This window comes from Chaetodon auriga, chromosome 16 (genome assembly GCF_051107435.1).
Source record: "Chaetodon auriga isolate fChaAug3 chromosome 16, fChaAug3.hap1, whole genome shotgun sequence".
NCBI classification, from domain to species: Eukaryota; Metazoa; Chordata; class Actinopteri; order Chaetodontiformes; family Chaetodontidae; genus Chaetodon; species Chaetodon auriga.
In genome coordinates, this window is record NC_135089.1 from 16,103,324 (window position 1) to 16,119,143 (window position 15,820).

A 15,820-nucleotide genomic window follows, 5' to 3' on the forward strand; every position below is an offset into this window, starting at 1 on the left:
GCCGTTCCAAGTCTGTACATCCACAAAGCAGAACGCAGTCCTCTTTGACAACTGCCGAGCTGCTGGATACAGTTGTGATGAGTGAAAAGAAAGAATCTTCTTTAAAGCAAAGCAACACGTGAAAAAAGTTTGCTCGTCTCCATAAAACAGGCACCTCCCATCACTTCTTTTGAAAACAAGTCCTTGATCAGATTCAATAAAAGCTTTGGCAGTGTCGTCTATAACAACGCTTTCCTTAAATTAATCACAGCAGTGAGATAAAAAGAAGTGTGTATGAACACAAAGCTGCTGTATCAGAGCTACTTTACAAGAGCTTGAGCTGCATTTGCTGCAGCCACAGCACTGACTAAGACGTGTGTGTGCTCGTGTGTGTCGAATGTCTGTGAATCCATGGTCAAGCAGCCTGTCACAGCTGTTCCTGTACTCAGTCATTCAGCCGCTGACGGACACAAGCAGGCGCACACGGGGACACACACGCGCACGCACACACACGTTTTGAGCGGAGCCCCTTTGCTCCTCACCAAATTCCTCTCACTTAGCACTTCTGATCTGAGCTCAGTGTGGGGTCAATGATGCGCACCTGTTTGAGCACCTCTCTGCCGTCATGCCTTAAGGCCTACACACACACACACACACACACACACACACACACACACACACACACACACACACCGCACACCTGCTATCTTTTCTGTCTGCTTGCCCCTTTCTGTTGGGCCGTCTCGCTGCACACCCGTCTGATTTTTGTGTTTTCCACTTCCTGCTCACACGTCTGTTCAAAGTCATCTAATGCCGTTCAGTGTGAAACGCAGATCTTGACCCTCTGGTGAGCCGACTCATCATGAGTCCAACCAGCAACAATCAGCAGTGACACAACAGGTTTTGCAAGCAAGCCACAAACACAGAGCATCACCGCCGGTGGACATACAACAACTGCTTTAAAGCCCAGTCTTAGACATTACAGTGATACTCTTTATATTGTCAACTAAATGCGAAGAAAACAGGGGTAACTGTTGTCAGCATAAGCTCTTGATCTGGAGAAAGAACATTAGCTTTAGCTTTCTCTCAAGTCTTCTATTCAGTTTGGCCCAAATATGCAAGCTCATTAACAAGGGAAGTGAATGGGCTTTCTCACACATTCAGCATTGTTTCACTGGCATTCAAGCTGTGACGGTGTTAATTTCATGAATTTAAACCTCATCCCTATCACTTCCTATCACCTGCAGCCTCCTAAAAAGACACTGTAAAACTGGGCCAGCTGATGAGAGCCAGGAAATCAGAAAATTTGAGTCAATCAAGTAAAATAAGGCCTTGAGTATAGATGACTCCTCTCTCAGCCTTTTTGTCTTTTTGATGTGCAATGACTTACAGTGTAGGACACACATAAGGAGAAATCGTTTTTGAAGGCAGCTTCTCACACTGGCTCTGACATTTAGCCATTGTGGCTTTTACTTGAGACAAAAAAGGTATAACTGCATCCAGAGAGCAACTATCAGCTGATCTCCCTCCTTCAGCTCGACTGTCCTCTCCTCTTGCTGCCTGCCTGTCAGTATAAAACACCTGTTCCCGTCCATTGACGGTTTCATTCATCTCAATTATTAAGGCTCTGTCCCGGGTGACATCAGATAATTTGACATGACATTAAAAGGTGAGAGAGGGTCCTTTCAAGGTGAAAAAAAGAAGCGCTCCCTTCTCATCTGTCGGTTAGCGTTACGATGAACCGACGGTGCTTGTCATGTTCGCGTTATGTTAAAAAATGATGTAGCGGCTGCAGTGCTTCAAAAACAAAGAAACGGCGAGCACACAATAAAGGGTGTGTTTTGGGAAATGATTTTGCTATCAGTGGCTCTATTACAGGCAGGAGGGATTGCTAAGAGATCTGAGGCACACAAATAACAGTCAGTGTATTTGAAGGCACGTGTTAAATGTGCAGGACGATGTGTCTGTGGGTGCATTTCTGTATCGGAGGGTGTTAATATGCAAGATGTGGTGTCCCCAGGCAAAGAACTCCTCAGTCTGACAAGAGAGAGGAAAACGAATCAGGACTCTGATCCGCCATTACTTCAGATAAGGCCCCGACCAAAAAGCTGGCAGGGATAATCCCGCTTTGCTGGGTGTGTTTGTGTGCATGCGTGTAGGTGTGTGCGACTGTTTATTCTCAGAAAGAGCGTGTCTATGTGTGACCATATGCTCAACTCCGTGCATCAAAGGATATAGGTGTATAATTTACGTGACAGCGGGAGAATAAACGGACGTAAAGATGGCGTCAGCACGTCTTTGTTCTTCTGTATCTGACTCTGTTAAGTCTGTATAAAGCGTGCGCTCATATCAGTCGTAAATGCTGAGATAAAAACAAACAAATTGCTAAGGGCTCCAAGTGGACCAGAAATCTCCGTCTCTGTATCTTTCCCTCCACACACACACACACACACACACACACACACACACACACACACACACACACACAGAGCTCGGTCTTGCTGTATCAGTGGAGGCAGATGTTAATCGCTGTTTATTAATAAACAGAAACAGATCTCAAAGCAGTGGTTTGGAGAGGTAATGTTTCCACAAGCATCAAAAGCTCTGGATTAGTCAAGGTCACCGCAGGAGTTTGAGCGCTGAACTTTCTCATCGCCTTCTGTTTTCGGACAGGGCTGCTGAGGTCTGAGGCGGTGAAGGGGCATTTCCTCTTGTATCTGTTTTAATACTTGAATATGTCTCCAGTGGCTCTATGGCAGAAGTGGCTGAGACACCAATAATTACAGAAAACATCATCAATTGGGCAAATGGCCAGGGGGAGGGACTTGGCAGCCAACAAACACAACATAATGGTGGAAAATCTTTAAGTATTGGAAAGTGAGTAAGGTCAAGGTGTGGCCCCTGAGACTAAGGTCCACATGGGGAGGTGCTCAGCAAAGGTTACTTCAGCGTCTGTGTTCATGAACCAGCCTCAGACATGATACATCAACCCTGTTTACACTTGGCTTGATTCGTCTTGGGTGATCCGGTCAAAAGTGGGCAGCAGAGACGCATTGCGGTTCCCACCTGTGTTCACCATCCATCTTCAAGGTCCAGCTGACCCCTCATTTTAAGATTTCATTAACGCCTACATCACTTCTGCTAAAAGGTCAGAGGACCCCGTGCACAGTTATTACGTGTTGCCATGTTTGTTTCACACCAGCTAACAGCTAGCTAAGAAAACTCAAATGTTTCAAGAACTGATATTCACGTACGGGCTGGTCCAACTGTTGAGGCTGGGGGGACAAAGTTATTTACGACTTGCAAATGAGAGAAAAGAGGAACTCCAACCTGGTACATCAGTGCTCCTCTCCATTTTTTTCAAACACCAACCACATCCTGCACTGATGACGCATGTTCCTGTTACGTCCTCGTCGGGGACACATCAGCACACATTAGTGTAAGTTATGAGATATGTGGTCACACACATCCTGGGCAAGAGGCTTGAGTGATCGGATCACAATGCGTCTCGGTGGTCGTTTACACTTGCGATCGGATGCCAGGTGTCAACAGGGTCACAGATTTTTAGATGATTCGATGTGACTTAAACTCAAATCAGATGTTGGGTGCTATACAGCATATGACGAAGGTGAATGGCCACCATGGATTTTTTAAGCTTTCTGCAGAATTTCTTTGCTTTCATGCAAAACCGAGCTTGTGCCACCCAAGCCAACAAATGCTTAATAATTCATCCCACCTACAAAATAACTAAGGCTACTCATATTAACATTTTAACACCGATATTGCAGCCAGAAGACTTACTGCAAAAAAAGAGAAGCTTTTCTTAGTAGAAGCACAGTGTGCTCCACGTTAAATTACAGCAAGCACATTGGGCCAGTGCCACCCAATTAGAAGGGTCTAATTAAGACTGAGGATTTACACTGAGCACTTCCTGAATGCTAAACATTAAGACAAACATTAACAGCAGTCACTGTGCAGAAAGCAATAACTTTTAACAAACAACTATCATAACAACTATGATAGTTACTGATCTTCAACATATAAAGGCTTTGGTGTGCAAACTTTGGCTTGTTACAAGTAACAGATCCAGAAAACAAGGAAATACTTTCTGCTCTATTAGCACAAAGTAACAGGAGTTAGAAGTGCTGTTGAACCAAGACAAGACTCCAATATCACCACCCAAGATCACCAAAGTTCTCTAAGACCTTGAATGTGTGCGCCACAATTTATGGCAACCATCCATCCAACAGCTGTTGAGACATTTCACTCGGAAAAAAATGTGAACCTCATGGTGGCGCTACAGGAAAAGGGGACAACCAGAGTCATTAGAATACATCAACTAGGATCTACGAACGCTTGTACAAAATGTCACGGCAATCCATTCCATAGCTATTGAGACACTTCAGAAAAAAGCTCAAATTCAGACGTGTTGACCTTTGAGCTTGACGTCGTTACACTACAGAACGTCTGGATGTGTTCATCATTGTCTCACGGTCATCTCTGGGGAGGCCGTCCGTGGATCTATTAAAAGGCTTCGCTGTTATGTCACGGACTGGAAATGATGAAACTAGAGGTCAAAAGTCATTGCCGAAAGTAGCTGCTGTAAACGAATGTGTCGCTGTGTGTTCATTAAAAACCTGACTCAATAGTTAAGAGAGAGCCCAGGCGACCTTCTGCTCCACAACGCAGGAAATTAAAGCCTGGCTGTGAGGCTGCAGTCCGCAGAGGAATAATAATCCCTGTTTCAAGACATTAGGGAGACGCAGTGTTGAGAATTCATCAAGGTTTTTAAAGGGTTTTTTTTTTTTTTTTTGGATCATGGCTCATGAAAAGCTGCATCATGGATTGTAGACTGTCACCTAGAACTTTTTAAATAGGGAGAATTAAAATTAGCCTGAGTGTATTTTCATTTTTAACAACCAAAGCGTGGCTATAAATGATATTTTCACATTCTCCGCTGTTATTTACTGCCTCATATCAGCCTCGGCTTCGGTTTCATCACCTTTGCTCTTCCTAAAACGAGACAAAGCTGTAAACAAGTGTCAAATTAACTCCAGCCCTAAACTCGTCCTCCCCCTGGTGGAGCTCTCACGCAATTCATTATAATGCACTCTGCAGAAATCATATATCTGCCATCATTATTTCTGCTTTCCAGATAAAGACCCTGTTTTCTATCTGTCTAACAGAGTTCTTCTGTGTTCAGTTTCCATACTGACGACCAATGTTTGTTTAATTAGCTGTTGACTCACTGATATCCATTTTTCCACTAACTCTATTCCCACTATCCCTTTACATGAGTCTGTCTTTATTTCCTTTCATTTTTTTTTCTTCAAAGAGGTCAATGAGGAGTAATTCATCTCAAAAACGACAATGTAGTTATTAACTATTGATCCACATGTCAGTCAAACTGAGGTCTGTGTGAAAACCAAAGAATGCGTTAGGTCCAACTCACTTGTCCTGCAAACTATTAAAAATAATGGGACCATACTGTATTTTGACAGCTCCAAAAGATGCCTTTAATGTCTGGACTGTGTTATGGGGCCATAAAACTGCACTGTGGGTCCAAAAACCCAAAGTTTACCAAGTTGCTTTCCATATTCTCATGAGCATATACTTGGTCCACCGAGACTCTCAGACCTCAGTTACACTTCTAACCTCCTTACACTCACCTTTACACTGAGAGGAAAATGGACCTCCATCTATAATGAGTAACTGCTGCTAATTTAGGCTGAACTCTTCTTTTGATCTTATATTCTATTTTGCTCATCCTGAGTACTCGTGCCTGCCCAGTTTCACTGTTTCCTCAGCCAATGCATTTTATTTAGCTCCCCCACCGCCCCCGACCAACCAGTCCTCCTCTGATATTACATCTCTCCTTCCTCTTAACCTCTGTACTCTCTCCAACTGGTCTAAATAGAAGGACCAGCTGGCCACATCGCTATATCCAGAACCTCTTTATCTGTGCACACTGGGGCTAAGGCTGCACACACCTTCCACACACACTGCCACACACAGAGGGGTTATTCAGGGCTGATTAAGGGGATTTGAAGGGGACTAAAACTGATCTTGAGTCTATCAGACGATATTCTGTTCATGAACTGTTAAACCTGGCACCATGGAGAGACGGTGGTGCTTGTAGTACTTGTATTGGCCAGAAGGTGGGGACACGCACCATCGTAAATTAAAGCGCTCCACAGTGCATTCCCGTCTCCCGGTGCAGTCGTTTGCCCACAAGTTTCAGATTACGGGGTCAGCTGTTCACTTACTGTGGCAGATATATTCATACTGCACCTCTAAAACACAAAAACAAAACATGAGAGCCCTGTTCTGTGTCCTTCTGAGGAAAAGAGAAGGAGCGAACCTACAGTGATTGAAAGTGGTTTACATTTGAGGCAGCGTGCCCTTTGTCTTCTTATTATGATTTATCTGGATCCCTGCACATAATGTCATATTTATTTCTGCTCCAGGGATTACTTTAATTGGTCAAACGCTCGCATACAAATTCCCACTGAATGGAAAAAAAGGACTACAATTATTACAAAGATTCTGGTATCTTACTCATTTATGGTGACCTAACATGGGGTTACTTTAAAAAGGCTCTGACAGGAAGAAATCTGCTTAAATGGTCTCCAGGTGAAGGGCTCATTGGTGCTGCACAAACAGAGACACACACACACACACACACACACACACACACACACACACACACACACACACACACACACACACAGCTCTTCTGGGTCAGTCAGAGCTTCAAATAACAGAACAGTCATCATACAGTAAATGTCAATGTTAGATCACCCTGAGGCGTACCTTAAAGAACCTCTTCTAATAAGTGGTGTATTTACATTTGCAGACAAACACACACAAGTCTTAGTGGATACTGTTTTAGTTTGGGTCAGGTTTGAGGTCAACTTCGCTGTTTAACCGTCAATTCAAATATGGTTAAATACGGTGTGTGTGCAGCAGTTTTCACCGATTTAAGAGTCTGTCTGCGCCAGTGTGTGTGGCCATGTGTTACTCATGTTGTGGGGACATAAATCTGTTTGCGTACACTCGTCCTTCCTTATGGGGACAAAATGTGTGTATGTGCGTTTGTATGTGCGCGTGTGTGTGTGTGTGTGTGTGTCTAAGCAAACTCAAGCCTGAGTGCATGTGCATTTGGACGACAGCCCTCGCTGTTTATAATGAGGTAATGTGAAGGGAGACCTAGTATGTCTGAAATGTAAACTCTGGCAGCAGCTAGCAGCTCTGAGTATGTGCTGGAGTTTTTCTGGCTCCTGCTTTACTTGTTATACACCGCATGTGCCCCTGAAATTTACCAAACTCGCCTTTGCATCGGTAAAAGCAGCTTCATTCGGTTCGAGTGTGCAAACTGCCACCTACCATTCTTCCTCTCTCTGACTGGCAGCAGGTTGGGGGCAGGCTGCAGGGACAACTCCTGCAGCTCATTGGCCACAGCTTCACTCCGAGGGCTGGAGATGGAGGCATCTGCATCTGGTCTCTCTCCAAACTTGGTCTCCATGGTTACCAGGGATTCAGAGTGAGGCGCGTGGACAGACCTCGGAAGTGAGGAAACACATAAACACGCTTTTTTTTTCAGGGCCAAATGCACCACAAACACCCACAAAAACCACGCGGGCGTTATCTCAAAGCACAAAGCATGTGCCCCCACTCAGTCGTGCCTCTCATTATCTTTGTGCTCTCTCTCCCTGCATCCTCTTTATTTCTACACCCGTCACATACGCCACCCTCTATCTTTACCTCCAACCCTCTTTCTGTCTAAATGACTCATTTCTAGTTATATGAGCCTGTGCTTAACAGAGAAGACATAATAGAGGTAATGGACACCAACGTTAACAACAGGTTCATCACTCTGTTGTAATGGCAACTCACCATAAACTGGGAGAACTGCTGGGCCGATGGGTGTGTAAAAAAAATTATTTTTATCATTAATTATTTTTTCGTAGCCTTCTTCTAAACAGACGCAAAATGACCAATGACAGGGAGGAAGAGGCAATACAAGTATCAATACTCCCAGTATGAGATACTGTCTGTTAACAACCTCTAAGTAGTTTTGTTTGCATTTTTTTCAATGTCTCAAGTTATTACTAGTACTGTGACAGTGGTAAACTCTAATAATACTGTACTATATGTACAGTTAAACACGTGCAATCTTCTGTGTTCACCATTTGATGTAGCACTCTTTACCCAGCTTAAAGGTTCACTCATCAGCTCTCTTAAACTCTATTGATCTAGGCAAAGTAAAAGGATCACATGTGTTTTGTCAAATAAAGTACTGCAGTGCACGTGGGATCTGTCCTGTGTCTTCCACTGTCACACTCTGAGCAAACTATAGTGAAGAACTCCAACAGGACGTTAACATAGTCAGTCGGAGCCATCGCTCAAGTGGTAGAAACACTACAACAATGGTAGCTGTTGCTCATTAATGGGGAAAAAAAATTGTGTACTAGCTGTGTTAGACGCCTCATTTCCATGGATATTATATTTCCTCAATGTTAGCACCACATAAAACCATCAAAGAGCTGCGGCTGGACAAGAATTGCAGGTTTACAGAAGGATAAGAGACCAAAAGTCCTAGTGGTAACAGTAACAGTACTGGCATTGATACCACATTCCCATCACACCGAGCACAAAGCTTTTGTCCTTTTTCACTGTTTTAGGGAAACACTGACTGTCACTCAGTGGCTGTAAGCACCGTTAAGTTACCCACGATGAATTAACAAAAAGACATTTTGCCTTCCTGAAGCAGCCCCGAACAGCGTTAATGTAACGTCTGCTGAGATTACTCCTTCACACTAAAGTCTGCTGCTCCTCGTCCTCCTCTGCTGCTCTCTTTGCTCTCCCTGGCTCATAAACACAGTGACAGGCAGAGGGGCTCCCTGCATCAGGCTGACTGAAAAACTCCCCGACAAGCTTTGAAATCACCAAAGCGAGATAGCGGGGAGTGTTGTGCCCCTCCCCTTTAGTTACCACTGTTATGACTGTCAAGCTATCCCACTTCACACAGCAAAGGTTTCTCATTTCTGGCTGATGAATGTGGATTTCTCTGGCTGAAATGATGACTATCAATAGCAGGTTTATTCAGTGGTAGCTAGCTGTCTGTGAGGTGGTTGAAACCTCCTTCTCCACCTAACTTTTAATGGTTTCATCTGATTCATTTTAAAACAAGAAGCCTGTATTAAATATGCACACATAGATGGTATAGGCTGATGTTAAAGGGCTGAGCATCCTCATATGTCATGTACTGCAGGGGAAGAGCTAGTTAACCTTGTAGTTAGCTAAGTATTACAGTGTTATAAATAAACATTTCTAAATGTTATTCTTGATAATATAACCATTGGATGGTTTGAAAGCATAGAAAAACACGTGACATGTTGCTTGCCTTTGTAAATAACACAAAGTTACCATTGAACTAGTGAGCCGACAGGCACACGCGTGCAGCTTAAGTAGATAAAGAGTAGAGTAGATAAACACAAGGTTTCACGTTTTTCTTGCCTTTTTGGTTTTTAGAAAGGTGATAAAAACAGACGGTGTTTGCAGGACTGAGATGAAAGTGACAGAAAGTTGATAAAAGTCTGAACCGTTTGAATCTGTCACACCACACAGACGACTGCACTGGGATTTATCCCAAGCTGCTGATAAAAATATGAGACTTTGCACTAAATACACGTCCTCTATGTGTTAGAGATACTTTTCCAACTTTCTGACCTTCAGTTAAGGTTTGGATGTGAGCTGGGAGCGTGTGTCTCAGCTCATCAGTTTGGGGGAACTTTTGTCTGCCTGTGACATTTCTCCTAAATGTAGCCATTGGTCCAAATGAGAAACCCTCTAAGACAGTATCATCAAAACACACAGCTGTTATCTTCATCGAGTCTGTGACTCATTTCAGGTTCTTAGTCGTAGTAATATAAAGACGGCCACAGCACGGCCTGTGTGTCTAATTTCACGGCAGATGACCTCATCGACAGAGACTCAAAGAGCTGCCCATCACTCTCTGTGTGAAACACTGTATGACAGCAGGAGAGGCAACACTGCATTCATTTAGCTCCAGAATATCCCGACGTGTTTGTGTTGGAACATAAACTAAATGTACTGCGGACAAGCTATTCAAACAAGCACAATGTCAACGTGTCAACTCAAAGAACCTGAGTACATACCTGGTTTTTATTTCCTGTTGAATGACCCACGGATTTCCATCTGACTGGATCCACAGACACTAAAAACAAAGGGAGAAAATAAATGGGACAGACGATATGAGAAAGAGAAACAGTTGTTTAGTCTATGTACACACATAATTCAGTGTAAAATGGAGAAACAGGAGATTCAAGCTGTCACTTTGAATTCTGACAGTGCTGATCCTGAATCGACAGCACTGTATGTTCAAAGGTTTAACAGGATATACTGCAACAATAACACGCCTTCGAGAGAGAAGCCTTCAGCAAGCAAGCTGAACAGCTGTGAGATAGAAAACAAGGCTTTAAGCTCTCAGGCGGAGGTGCTGAAAGCTCACCTCCAAAGTGCAGAGCAGCACGTTGTCTGTCAGGAGGAAAAGGTTAAGGAGCTCTCCACCAGGCTGGAGACAGAGAGGGATGAGAACAAGTCTCTGTGGAAACACTCTTTAACAAACAAGCTCCAGAAGGAGAGAAGCTGAAGCTCGGTGATGATCTGCAAGAGGACAAGAGTCCGCCATCAGCATCAACTCGAGAGACGGAGACAAAGACTCATGCTGAAAAGGTGAGTGAGGACCGGGAGCTGATCAGCAAGCTGAGAGTTGAAACACCTCCTTCACACCTCAATCAACCAGGCTGAGAAAGAAGTAAGTCAGGCGTCCAGGTACACACTGGTGAGGGAAACTGAAGAAAAAGCTGAGAGAATGAGGAGGAGGGGGAGGAGGAGGAGGAGGCCCTCGTTGCTTCACACGCCCTCAAACTCCTGCTTGAGGAGGACATCTATGAAGAGAAGGTGTAAGAGGAAAAGAAGAGGAGCTCAGTGTGAGAAAAGAGTCTGCGACTTCCTCACTTTGAGGAGGAAAAAGAAAAACATTTCAAAATAAAAGCCATATTTGTATTTGGTTGTAGTTGCATAATTGAGCTGTTCATAAAGCCAGCACTGAACACTCAGTGTTTAGGGACAGCTCGATTGTTGAACATACAACTGTCCAGCTGTGTTTGCTCTATACTACACTCTGAAAAGTTTTTAAAAGACTAGATGTTAACAAAGACGAGGACAAGCCAGCAAGAAAGACAGTGAGAAACCTCAAAGCTGAGTGTGAGACTGACAACTACATGCAACTGTGAGGTAACTGAACTTTGTTTTTTGTTGACTAAAACAAGACAGAAGTTATTCATGGAAATAAAGATATTCTTCACAAGCAAAATCAAAATTTCCAAAATAGGCAAACTACATACTGAGTGCCAATTCAGTCCCCACTTGTGAGTCAGTATTTCACCAAAGCAGGTAACAAACAGGGCTGCAGTGCACTCAGATTTCCTTTGGTGTGGGACAAAGTGTTGATGGATCCCTGCGCTTTGACAGTAACATCAGTCCAGAGGCAGCTGTCAGGACACAGGAGAAGAGCATGCCCTCAGCTCTGGCTTTACAGCACCGCCGTGAAGTCAGCTGGAGGCTCTGGTGTACGTACCTCGGTACTATCGGTTCCTGTATGGTGTCCATGACACTGATCATCTCAAACGGACACGACCAAAAGACGAGCTGAGTTCTTGTTAATCCGTCGAGGCTGGCAAGTTTGTGCGATACACATAGTGAAGTCAACCAGGATGAGAACAAAATGAATTTCCCGTTTAAACTTTCAAAATACAAGAGTTATTGTTGGATATATCAAGTGAAAAGTTTGAGAATATAAGTGTTTTGAAAGGAAGGCAGCAACCCTCCGGCAGCGTCGCGTCTCTGTGTGTAAACGCTGCATTTTAAAGACCGTCTCTGACAGACGCTCGCGCCGCCACAAAGTCACGTTCTCGCGGCACCGAGCGACCAGGCGGTCTGTCGCGAGATTAGAGAAGCGGCCGCACAGAAATGAAGTATTAGTCCATTATATTTCTGTGTCTCATTCCTGCTGCAGCGATGTTTTTGGCTCATCAGCGAAAAGTTCATGTGGCACTCACCTGTCCTGAGAGGAAGAGGGTGGCCCGTTAGGCTACTTTCAATGGGTTACTTGAAAATTAGCATAGTTTATACAAGACCACGGAATATGAAGACATGACCTAAAGTAATATAAATGGTAGACTACAATTGCCATTTTACACAGTTTCAACTTACACTACTTCCTCACAGGTCGTCAAGGAGTTAACCTTATTTAAATAGCACATTTCTAAAACAGATGTAACAAAATGCTTCACAATAAAAAAGAAAAGTCGGACAAAACAGAGACACAATAAAAGTAATGAATAGAAATATAAAATAGAGAGAAAATAGCGGTCAGAAGGGCAGGTGGTGAAAGGTAATGAGAGGGGAAAATCCCCCCTGAGCAGCATCCCAGATGTTTTATTGAATGTTGCGCATGGTCCGAGTAAGATTTCAAATTAAATTGGCAAGTTTGCACAAAGTTGGCCTGGAGCTGTCGACAGCACCTGAATTTCTGGGGCCCCATGACAGTTCAATTCAGTATTATTTGTATAGCGCCAAATCACACCAGAAGTTGTCTCAGGACACTTTCCATATAGAGCAGGTCCGGACCATACACTTAATCTACGGAGACCCAAAAATTTGGCCAAGAGCAAGCATTTGGCGATAGTGGTGAGGAAAAACTATATATATAAAGCACCAATGACCAATAATAAAATGTCTATATGCAAGTCAAGTGTTTCTGCGAGTTGTCAACCATGCAAAAAAAATTAAATAAATAAATAAATATTGAATGGATGTACATGGAGTGGATTATTATATACAGCACATGCACATGCATACAGTATATACAGTGTGCAGGATTTATATTGACAGTATGGCTGCAACTAACGATTATTTCCACCATTAATGGATTAATTGTTTAGTCTATAAAATGTCAACAAACTGTGGAAAATGCTCATCACAATTTCCCAGAGGCCAAAAGGACGTCTTCATATTGCATCTTTTAGACTCTTGATTTCCTGTCATGCCTGTGGCCAAACATTTACCACCAGAGAGCGACAAAATCAACAGCACAGTCGCGTCGGGGACCGGAAGGAACCATTCTGTCGTTTCTAGTACAGGCGGAAAATGTATAAACGACGGACCAACATGGCGGAAAAACACAACGCTCTCTACACAGTGCTATACAAGTGAGAGGGATACGCATATGTGTAGTTATCCATTCTATATTTGTGTTATCTGTGACAACGTATTCAGTACAGTAACGTTACGGTCAAGATAATGTGACAATAGAAATAAACGTCACCCGTTTTAACGTTAGTTAACCGTGGCCTTTTGCTAGGAGCCTCTGGAAACCCGTCTTTGGTCTGGTAAACAAATAATTATGTGGGGTGAAATCGAGCCTCCCGTTAAAACACAACCGAGTTTGTGTGACAGTGAAGACGCGCGGAAACTTCCAGAAGAACCGGTGGAACAGTTCAAGGGATTTGACTTTAAACGCCCCGCTCACACACAGCCGCAGCCCCTGCAAGACCCCGAGGTGAGACCACCAGCGCCGACAGTGTTCTGCATACCTACAATACAGATGTCTGCCCACTGCGCTCCGTTTGGTACAACAGTAATCATTCTGATTTATTCTGCTGATCCTACAGTGCGTGAGTGAGGCTGAGTCCACCTGTGTAAATGACATGTTGGAGTCTGTTGCCATGAGTAGAAGCCCAGTGAAGAGCCAGCAGAAAGGAGAGGCTGAACTGACCCTGAAGGAGCGCAAAGAGGAGCTGCTGAATCAGTACAGGAGCAGGCCACTGGTGTTCCTGGAGAGGTACCATGTATGTGTACACAGGTCGTGTGGATGTGTTTGCACACACAGTTACTTCAGTGTATCAGAGGTGTTATGAAGTACTTTTCAAATCGCTTGATACAAATGTAACAATACCGTCAAAAGTGAAATGGATTTAGCGCACTGATTTTCTTATTATCCACTCTCCTCCTTTTCTAGGCCTTCCTCAAGCCCCACAACCTGCCAGCATTTGCCCATGTCTGCTCAGACCCACGAGCTCAGCACTACAGCAAAGTGATACAGAGACGAGCTGGAGCATGCACCAACAGAACCAGGGTCCGAAACCAGCGCTATGCCGCCCTCAGGGCCCTGCAGAGGGGTAGGGGGCCTCTTTCGTCAACTGCAACAAAGAATGTATCGACTCATACCACTTAAGACTGCTTGTCCAGACTGTCAGCATAAGCCACACTCTGCTTTGTAAAATCCAGACTCATTTTACTGCAGCTGTGTTAACACGATTGCAAATCACATTTTAAATGATGCAGCTCTACCCTCCTCTTCTAGAGGGTCGGTATTTCAGTGAGGAACAGATGCGAATGAGGGAGCCGCTGCTGTACGAACAGTACATCGGCCAGTACCTGACTGACGAGGAGGTGATGCTGTCACACTTAAAATATTTGCATTAGTTTTATTTCACGATTAACAGTCGAGTTCAGGCATTTTTTTTACAACCCACATTGTGTTTTTTAGTAATTTCTGAATGACTAATGTTGTAGGTGCTGGAGCGCTCCCAGGAGGCCATGCAGGGCACTGCACAGGAGGCACAAGCGGGAGGCACAACAGGGCTCGCCCACCTCCTCCTCAGCTCCTACCAGGAGCAGCTCATCCAGAATCGTCTGCATGAGGAGCAGGAGAGAGAGGAGGGAGCACAGGAGGAGGACGAGGACGAAGACGACGATGGTAAGAGAGGGTGACGGGTGGAGCTGGAGGTCTACAATAAATGTAGTTTCTGTGCTCGTGTGGATTGACGTGAAGAGACAGAGAAGAAAACTGGGTCTGTCTCTGTTCTCCTTTCTCCTCCCTCCACCATCTTCCTCTGACTGCTTCCCTTGCTGTTCTGTCTGTCCCCCTCTGTGTTCCCACTGTAGATCATTCTGTCCAGCAGCAGGAAGGGGAACCCACCCCGCAGGAGAAGGCTCTGCTCAGGGAGGAGTTCATCAGTCAGATGCACCAGCGCTTCCTAGAGGGCAAAGACAAGGACTTTGACTACAGGTCAGCCACACTGCCACTGAATGGGCATTTACTGCATTTGTGTTACACAGACATTAACAGTGTACCTGTCAGATAAGAGTGAGCTCAGATGGATCAATCAGTCAATCAATACTACGAACATAAATATCTCCTTAATCCTGATCAGGATATTTGGGGCTTTAAAGGTATTCTATGCAACAACTGTGACTTTTAAAAAAACAGCATTCAAACCTCCACATTGTAGCCTAATTAACCTTGAAGTGATGAGAATGTTATAAGTTAACTTTGATTCAAACACGTCACTGAACTCTTTGTGTTGCCTTTAAATTGAAGTCTCTGTGTGTGTTTGTGTCCATTACAGCGAGGTGGACGAGAACCCAGACTATGACAACTTGGACATAGTCAGCAGAGATGCGGAGGACAAATATTTTGATGAAGATGATGATGAGGAGGAAGATGAGGTGGAGAATGATGAAAAGGAGGAAGAAATGGCAGAATAGTGGTTGTAGTAGTAACAGTAGTATCAACTGTTTAGCACTCACTGCTTTGACTGAACTGTAAATACAAATGTGCAAAATAAAGGCATGTGTTCTATTTTTTAATGTCACACACGAATGAAAACGTAGCTGATAATAAATATTGATTGTGGTCTTTTGTAATTAGATTGGATTCCTTTTTTAACAAGAACTCTCAGAAACCAAG

The 15,820-nt window shown here is 44.0% G+C and overlaps 2 protein-coding genes across 2 annotated transcripts in view; one reads left to right on the forward strand and one right to left on the reverse strand.

The window, feature by feature from the left end:
* The window catches only part of LOC143333439 (myocardin-related transcription factor A-like), a 36,500-nt gene extending 24,704 nt beyond the window's left edge, over positions 1-11,796 (reverse strand). The window contains exons 1-3 of the mRNA XM_076751475.1: positions 11,645-11,796; positions 10,161-10,219; positions 7,366-7,541 (exon numbers count right to left, since the gene is read on the reverse strand). Of these exons, the coding sequence (XP_076607590.1) occupies positions 7,366-7,504 (139 nt within the window). The 5' untranslated portion in view covers positions 7,505-7,541; positions 10,161-10,219; positions 11,645-11,796. The remainder of the gene's footprint in view (positions 1-7,365; positions 7,542-10,160; positions 10,220-11,644) is intronic.
* A 1,414-nt stretch (positions 11,797-13,210) lies between these two features.
* On the forward strand, positions 13,211-15,757 carry ccdc97 (coiled-coil domain containing 97). The gene is made up of 7 exons (XM_076752630.1): positions 13,211-13,627; positions 13,740-13,916; positions 14,087-14,246; positions 14,432-14,520; positions 14,644-14,827; positions 15,016-15,139; positions 15,480-15,757. The coding sequence occupies exons 1-7, from the start codon at positions 13,472-13,474 to the stop codon at positions 15,616-15,618; spliced, it is 1,029 nt and encodes a 342-aa protein (XP_076608745.1). The 5' UTR covers positions 13,211-13,471; the 3' UTR covers positions 15,619-15,757.
* Positions 15,758-15,820: the final 63 nt, after the last annotated feature.

Excerpts from the sequence above, each read along its gene's own strand:
- ccdc97 (XM_076752630.1), top strand. The coding sequence starts at position 13,472 with ATGTGGGGTGAAATCGAGCCTCCCGTTAAAACACAACCGAGTTTGTGT. Across the intron at positions 13,628-13,739 it reads AGCCCCTGCAAGACCCCGAG|TGCGTGAGTGAGGCTGAGTC; the intron begins GTGAGACCACCA and ends CTGATCCTACAG. Across the intron at positions 14,247-14,431 it reads CCTCAGGGCCCTGCAGAGGG|AGGGTCGGTATTTCAGTGAG; the intron begins GTAGGGGGCCTC and ends CTCCTCTTCTAG.